This window comes from Crocodylus porosus, unplaced genomic scaffold, assembly GCF_001723895.1.
Source record: "Crocodylus porosus isolate Cpor-Errol unplaced genomic scaffold, CroPor_comp1, whole genome shotgun sequence".
NCBI classification, from domain to species: Eukaryota; Metazoa; Chordata; order Crocodylia; family Crocodylidae; genus Crocodylus; species Crocodylus porosus.
The window spans coordinates 72,493,562-72,501,960 of record NW_017728886.1 but is presented as its reverse complement, the minus strand read 5'-3'; the positions used below and the strand labels follow the sequence as shown (position 1 = coordinate 72,501,960).

Here is an 8,399-nt window from a genome sequence, read left to right as displayed (position 1 = left end):
ACCACTTCATTGTATTAGCTTTCTATACATGGCTGGTATTCTTTCAGGACAGTTTCTACATGTTATTAAATGTTTCTTCATTCTTGTTGCATTGTTAGCATACTCCTGCCCGCAATATTTACATCCACCAACTTTTGTTTTTCCTTTAGTGGCTTGAACTTCACTATAACAATGCCACAAACTAGTTTTCTTCTGATTATAGATTATTAATTTAAAGCAAAAGCACTAAAAAACTAACAGATCTTATGCAAGCACTTCCAACTTCCCCAACTCTAGAAAAGAAATGAGACACTGCTCTGTGTGTTTGCTGAACTGAAAGTGAAACAAAAAGTAATCACAGTTTGTTTTGGTTTTGCTTTTACTTCCAGTCTGAGATGAAATAAGAATTTTAGCTTTGGTTTTGATTTAACCTGAACAGCCAATTAGGTGAATTCACAACGAGAATTTGGTTTGGATTATTATGTGAGTGTATTTACCCCCCTGTTTACAAATCAATACAATATATATGTACTCAGACACTTCTTAGGGATAATCACCTAAGAAACATTGATTACAACTTTGAAACTGCCACGCTTGCCTAATATTATATTGGCATCCATTCATTGTTCCTAATGAATTTTATGAAACAATGAATTTTTAAACATAGAAAGTTTCCCACGAAAAAATAAAGCACCAGAAATTTTTGTCTGCGGGAAAATTTTCTGCCCCACATCTCTGCTTGAGGTGAAACAAATTATTTAACATCTGTTCATTTGCTGGCTCTTGGATAAACCGTGCACTGTAAAAGATCTTATCAGGGCTACAGATTGGGCAATACTGTATGCCCTATGTTGAAAAATTCTCTAATTTTATTAGCAGGACATGAGGAAAAGTAGTGGTGCTGGGAGCATGAAATTCCTAGGGGCCATGGCTGAGCTCAGAGTCTTAAGCTTTTAAATTATGTTTTATTTTGAAAGAATTTCAAACAAGAAAAACATTTTTGATTTTGAAAGAATTTTAATTATTATCCATGTGTTCACTCTGTAAAAATTTTCAAAATGTCTACTTTTAATTTCAAAACAGCCCCCCTTCCCCCCCCCGAATTTTCCATGGAGCAGAAATTCCAACTTTTGACCTGTTCTAGTTCCGCTCAGCTCTTCTTTTGATCACTATTTTAAATAGGGACCATGTAACTACTTGCTTCATTTTCTGTGCATGTCATTAGATGCCTAATTTCTGCACAGCATTTGCTTTTTGCATTAGGAAATGCTGTTAATATTTGATAATGGTCATGTCAATAAGCTAATATTATTTATGGCTTGTTCCTTTCTTTTTCATGTCTTTTTTAAAAAAAAAATTACCCAGTGTCATTACTCCATGAAGAAGGCAGCTTCTTTCCTGGGCATTGGCACACAGAATGTTTACTTCATCAAAACAGATGAAAGGTAAGGAAGAAAAGCCACTGCAGTGGTTTGAGTCTTTTAAAATGCAGTAGAGCTGTAAGTAAGTAACATATTTGAATATAACTGAAAAAGTTTTAAATCTGTGTCCCTTAGAGGTAAGATGATACCTGAGGAACTGGAGAAACAAGTCCAGCGGGCCAGGAAAGAGGTGAGAGGGGGAGAGAGAGCTTGAGTGTGATAGGTATCAGTGTGTGCAGACTGTGTGTTTGTGTATTTGAGTGAAAGAAAGGGGAATAAGAGCAAGCAAAAGTTAAAATTAGGGCAGTTAATATACCAATGCTTTTCTTACAGGTGCAATCTGCTTCCCCCATATTGTGGAGTAAGCCAGGAATACTAGATGCTATGTTGTGCAAGACTATTAACATTTCCAAAGATGTTTTGATTGTGTTATTCAGCAATAAAAATAATGCTGCACTAAAGTATTCTAGTGCTTTTTTTTGCCCTCAGTCCCTCACCAGTTGAGACTGTGCCTCAACTGCTTTAAAAAAGGTACAGCTGTCTTGGTTATAATAGATCAGTCTTTTCTATAGCTTTTGCTGGCAGTCACAGCTATAATAGGGAACCAAGAAATAAGAGGGTGGGGTTGTAGTCTCTGGAACAAAGGCTGGCTATCATAATAGCTTGCAGGAAATAAGACTCCACCCTTGTCAGTGCACTGACAGGGAACAGATTTCTCCCTCCTGCTCTCCCTATTTACTTTCCTACAGGGATCTTTCCCCAATCATCAAGAAGGCCAGAAGGCAGCATTTGTAAAAGCACTGTAGGGTGTATTTTTATTGGTCCTTTGAGCAGGAGCCCCACAACCTGCCAGAAAAAAACTTGTAACTGACAGCAGCATATGTGCTAGATAGCTTGGAGGATGGAACATGACTCCTAAGTTGCAAATCATCTTGCCTTGGGTTGGTTAGACCTGTCTCCTAATGTACTCAAATTGTGAACTGGAGCACTGAAGGCCAGGACTGAATTCTTGATACTCACTCTGAGAACACCACATAGTTGATATAGCATATCAGGGCTGTCCAGCTGATGGCCTGCAGGCTGCATCTGGTTCCTGAAGAGGTAACCAATGGCTCCCAGTGTCCTTCTCCCTCACTGGCTCCCATTGTTCTCCTGCTGCTGGTGGAGTCTTTGGGCTCCCCCTCCTTTCTGTTTCTTCAGCTGTTTGACCCCGCCTCTGGGGGTGGGTCATCATGGCATGGCCCACAGCGCTCAGGGAGCTTGTATTTGGAAGGACCTGCACACCATGTATGGTGTGACAAGGGTTACCCACTGTGCAGTGCAGCTGGGGTAGAAGAAGGCACAAAGCAATGTTGCAGAGGGTCCACTCGCTGCGATGGGGAGCACAGAATATGGCTCATGCAGCAGGTAGCCCAGGGACCTGCACTGCTCAGCTATTCAGAAGTTGGACAGCTCTGTAAGATATTATGGTGCTGCACCATGCATAATCTGGCTGACTTCCCTTTAAAGGAACCTCCCTATAAATGACAATTTCATCCAGCCTTGCAGTGGGCCAGCAGAAAAGGCTTTTAATAAAGGTATGTCCTTAACCAGAAAATGCCTATCTTTCCATATTGGATAGACTGTCTACATACATAACGTCAGCTTAATTATCCAGTAAAAACATCCCTCCCTTCCACTTCACACCCTGAAACACCTGGAGCAGAAGACCTATACTTTGCTTATTTTGAGCATATAGGAAAAAGCAGAAGCTACAATAAAACTGGGCAACTATAAAAAGCAATAAATTAATTGGGCTAGTATGGTGAAAAACTTGAATATACCAGAGAAGAAATTTCATTTCTTGGCCTGAGAATTTTTTAAAGAAAAGTTTCTGTAGTTTATAACAAGAGTTGGCACAATTCAATGAAGTGTTTTGCACTTTTTAAAATTTCTTAATTAAAATACTTGACTTACAGATTTGCTTTCTTTGATCAATGCTTATTATTGTTTCATTTGTCTTGAAATGAAAACTACAAGCACTTTGAAGGGTTCTCATTTCACTATAGCTTCTGTAAGTACCTCTGTCCTTTGTGACATGCTATTTTGTAAATTTCTACAGGAAGACATTTCAACAAATCACAGTAAATATCCTTAAAACTTCTGTATATATGGCTGAGAACTATTTTGTCCCTATTCTGTAGTGGTAGATGCACACCAGTGTTACACAAGGCTATAAAAGACAAGAATCCTTGGCTTCTTTTTGCTAACAAGGTACCACTAGGCCTTTGACTTAAAGGGCAAAGATGAAAAGGCTCAGAAAGAAGGAATTGTTTTAAATATAGTGACAAGCAGAATAAAAATGTCCCTTCCTAGCTAAACAAGTATTTTTAAGGGTGTTGCTCGAGTATTCATCGAGAGATTGGTCCTGTTGTCCTATCTAGGCAAACCTCTTGTTGGCTTCAGAGGGCATTCATATTTAATAGGCTTTTTACTGTAAGGGCAAAGTGGCAAGGGCACTTCATCAAATTATTAAATACATATAGTTATTGCCATGGGCTTCAGGCCCTTTTTGCATGTTTCAGATCAGTTGGCTTTTTTTTCTAGACCATAAGAGGAACAAACAGTTGAGAAAGGTGTTATACACTAGTATTTCCTGTGGGTAGATAGTAGGGCTATGTGAAACTTCAGCAGCCATTTCATTTTGGAGGCGTTTCAGCCTGTGTTAGTGTCCTAAACACCGAATCCAAAGTGAAATGGAAGGCTCTGAAACATCTCCAAAATGAAACAAAACCATCTGAAACGTTTTGGAAAATTTCAGTGTTTTGGAGGCAGGCTTGTGGGAAAACACAAACTAAGTAGAGTTGGGGAAGGACTACTCTGATATTGACATCTGTAGCTGGCCAGTGTCTGTGATCTGTCCCTGAGGTCCCTTCCAATCCCAGTGCTCTGGGGCAAGGACAGCAGCCTGCTGTCATTCCGCGTGCAAATCTGGGGGCCCGTGCCCCGGGAGGAGTCTGGCACAGTCCCGGAGCCCTCCTGGGGAGTGCGGCCCCCTGGATCTGTGCATGGGATGACAGCATGCTGCTGCTGCCAGCAAGTGATATGAGTTTTGCTGTGAACAGTTTGAGGTGTAGTTTCAGAGAAACTCCGCACCTATCTCCTTGAACTTTGCAAGGACTCATTCTAATCAGGCAAGAAATGACAAAGTTATAGGCATTTTAATGATTCCCCATTATAACCTGTGGCCAAATCACCAAAACAGCATCGAAACTCTGAAACAGATTGGGCCGAATAGAAACAGAACAGTGATCTGAAACACCAAAACGAATCGCTGTCCCTCAGAAATGGCTGAATCCGAAACCGAATCAAAACATAGCCATTTTGCATAGCCCTAGTAGGTAGCCCTGTTGTTTTATTGATGCCCAGGCCACTTTACACTGTTTTAGTGGTGTAAAGAAGCCTTAAAACATGAGTAAATTGGGTTTTAAACTCCCTTGTAAGACTCCTTTATATTGCTAACAAAGCACAGAAAACTATGTGTGGGACCAGGTTCTCAACCAATGTAGACTGGCACAACCCCAGTGAAATCAATGGCTGGCACTGCATATATATGAAGTTGAAGGTTTGGCTCTTAAAATAACTCTGAGAGAAGAGCCTTTTATTAAAAAAAAGTAGTTGATGTGAATCTCAACTTGAACAGTTTAACTCCAATTGTAGTGTAATAAACTGTAATCATGTGATGTAAAATGTAATGACTTAAAATGGTATTCTTTGGGTCTGACAGAGTTGTGCAGAAAACTCTTGATAGTTCCCAGTGGGGATCCCATGGTTCAGCACTATGTAGGATCAGGCCATTGATTTCTCTAAATCACTACAAGCTCTACTTGTGCTTCTAGATAAGTACGTGCAACTCTGATGGTACTATGATAAGAAGTAGTGTGTATCTAAGGACAGAATCTGGTTTAATACTCTTAATCATATTACTAATAGTAATAGGACAGCTATAGTTATGGCCACTGAGGCCAAAATGGACATATAGAATAGTTGTTGGGGTTTCAAACTCATCAAAAGTCTAGAAAAGAAAAGATTAGATGGACTGAGTAGTGGAAGAGAGAGATGGCCAACGATCTTCTAATCTGTTTCACCCTTAACATTGTCAGAAAACACAGGATCTGCACAGGATAGGTCTGCATCATGGCAGCAGAGTGCTTAGGCAATAAGTCCTGCCCATTCACTCCATGGATGTCAATCCTGGAAATGCAACAGTGAGGCTGCTGTGGGGTACCCCAAGCCATCACTCTGGAGCCAGCGTATCCTAACAACTAGTGTTGATTCCCACAGATGTGACCAAGCACTGTGCTGCCATAGTGTAGACATAGCCACTGTGACTTATGGGCCTATTGGCATCAGGCTTAAATCGCAATGATTGTTCATGATGTACATTATGATAGCACCTCTCAAGGCAAAATGTGCTACCAAGCTTAGTGTTCCTCTACACTAAAATGTGTGACAATACAGACATTGTAGAGGCAACACAGATAGAAACCCTTGGGAGACAAGTCACTCCCTTACATGGGTAGCCTGCTAGCTTAACTAATAGTACTTTAATATTAGGTCAAGTGGAAGCAAAAAAAGTATCAACAGGGAAAGGATTCTGAACTGAAAATTAGAGTAAAAAAAGATGTAAATATTCAGTTTGCTTTCTTCTTTAGAGGGCTAGCAACTGTCAAAGCGCAGTCTGCATCTGGTGAGGTCCACCCAATCATAATGTCAGCCTAGGATACTGGTTTTTAAAAGTCAGCATTTTAAACACAGTGCTTCATACTGTAGGCTTTTACTACTGATGCAATAAAATGTAGACACTGTTATTCCTGTCCTACTTTTCTAGACCTCATTGCATTTTAACTCTGTGTATGTGTCAGAGAATATGAACAGTGCAAATGACATTTTTAATTTTGGACCACTTCACAGGGGGCAGCACCATTTCTTGTCAGTGCTACTGCTGGCACAACTGTGTTGGGAGCATTTGATCCTTTGGACAAAATAGCCGATATCTGTGAAAAATATGGCCTTTGGCTCCATGTGGATGTAAGTTAATTTATAAACCATACAGTTTTTTAGTATTATTTCAGTACTTTTGGTGCTTTTCAATTTCTTTTCAGTTTCTGAAATATTTCTGTGCATTTCAAAACTAGGTTGGTGTTTAATTTTATTTACTATTCTTTGCATGGGTAGCAGAAGTATAACCATATTTCTCTCAAAGTTCCACTTGCTAAAAACCAGCAAAGTTGGTTCCCAAGCCAGGTCAAAATCTTTTTGTAGACTGCCAGACTGCCTCAAAATACTTTAAAAATGGATTCCCATTCCCTTAATTCCACCTACATCCCCTGTTAAAATATAAACACTTCAAATAACTTGCTGGGTGTGTCTACATGAGATGTTCACTGTAGAGCTGACTAATTAGCTCTGCAGTAAAATGTCAGTGTCCACATCTATGGTGATATTAGGACAGAGTAAAGTGATTAACTCTGTCTTAGGATAGTACTGCCAGACACAAGTATTATTCTATGATGGAGTTTATACCACCACAGTGCACATGTAGATACTGACAGGGCTGGCTGGGGCATGAGGGTGCTTCAATACTGGGGCTGCCTGCCAGCTAACCCTGCACTGAAGCACCCTTGTGCCCCAGCCAGCCCTGCCACAGCACGTTGAGCCAGGTCAGAGCAGCCCTAGGCTGGCAGGCTGAACCCCAGGGCCCCTTGCCAGCTGAAGCTGCTCTACCCAGGTGCACGTGCAAACATGACTTCTGGGCACAATAAACTTCAGCACAAACTGTGCTGGAGTTTATTCAGCTGCATTAATTGCACATGTCGATGTACCCCTTGTCTACACACCCACTCCCCCCCCAGTATGCCCCTTGTAATTGGTTTCGGAGGTAAATTCCAAGGGAATTTATATGTAAATATTCTTTCAAATGCTTTCAACGTTTTACTGTTGAATTGAATAAGTCAAAAGCATAGAAATCGGTTTGTACTGTGCAGGATTTGGCTTGGTCACAATAACCTATGGCTGTCTGGCATTTAAATGTTTGGTTTGCCTACTGAGGTGTTGGTTGTTTTCCTACTGACTCATTTAAGCTTCACTATTGATCTATTTAAGTGTTCTTGTTTGCTCAGAAATACAGTCTTCTCTAATCATTTCTTTACTTTTATAATAAAGTTGTAATCTAGTGCAAAGTGAAGGTTAAAAACTTGAATTTAATACCCTTCTTTGGAGGAACCATTGAGCTAATGTTCCTAACATGAAGAGTTATTTTTTAAAAATTGCTTTTTATCTAAAATTAAATCTTGTAAACCCGATTTTGCTTCCTAATGGCACGGCATAAATCCAAAGCAACTCTAATGGAGTCTAGGGAGTTTCTCTGGATTAACACTGATGTAACCAGTGGAGAATCTTCATCTTCAGTGCAGATTTAATTATTTTATTGTTTTTAATGTGAATATTTAGGAATAAGTAATGGCAAATGGCCCATGTTTTAAACAGAAGTAGAATCAGGCTAAATATAAATCTTTCTGTTTGAGTCCAAACTAATTTTTCTGTTTATTGGAATGGATAGAAGCAGGAGCTGCCTCTCTCTTTTAACATAAGGACTGGAAAAATAACTTGATCATGGCATTTGATTAACATACCTACTGTTTTGATCAGATAAATCTACCCTATGGTTCTTTCACTGCAGCCTGTGGACCACTTAGTAGTGTTGTGTAGAGAGCCAGTCCTTCTTGTTTCAAGCTTCCAATAGCATAATGAGTTGTGGGTGACTGGGGCACTAGGTCTGGGCACCCTGCTTAGAGAGGGGCATGAGAAAGGCACCTGGCCTATTGTGGCCTTGGGTCCACCATGATCCACTGGCTGGGAAATTGGCTCCGTGGACAGACCCAGAGGGTAGTAATTGATGGAAGTCAATCATCATGGTGTCCTGTGACCAGTGGGGTCCCCCAAGGCTCTGTCCTTGGA

The 8,399-nt window shown here is 40.3% G+C and overlaps 1 protein-coding gene across 3 annotated transcripts in view; it reads left to right on the top strand.

Annotated features, from left to right (window-relative positions):
• The window catches only part of GADL1 (glutamate decarboxylase like 1), a 127,331-nt gene that overhangs the window by 43,715 nt on the left and 75,217 nt on the right, over positions 1-8,399 (top strand). For all 3 annotated transcript variants that reach the window (XM_019536290.1, XM_019536283.1, XM_019536298.1), the window contains 3 exons: positions 1,345-1,424; positions 1,536-1,590; positions 6,354-6,470. In XM_019536290.1, the coding sequence (XP_019391835.1) occupies positions 1,345-1,424; positions 1,536-1,590; positions 6,354-6,470 (252 nt within the window). The remainder of the gene's footprint in view (positions 1-1,344; positions 1,425-1,535; positions 1,591-6,353; positions 6,471-8,399) is intronic.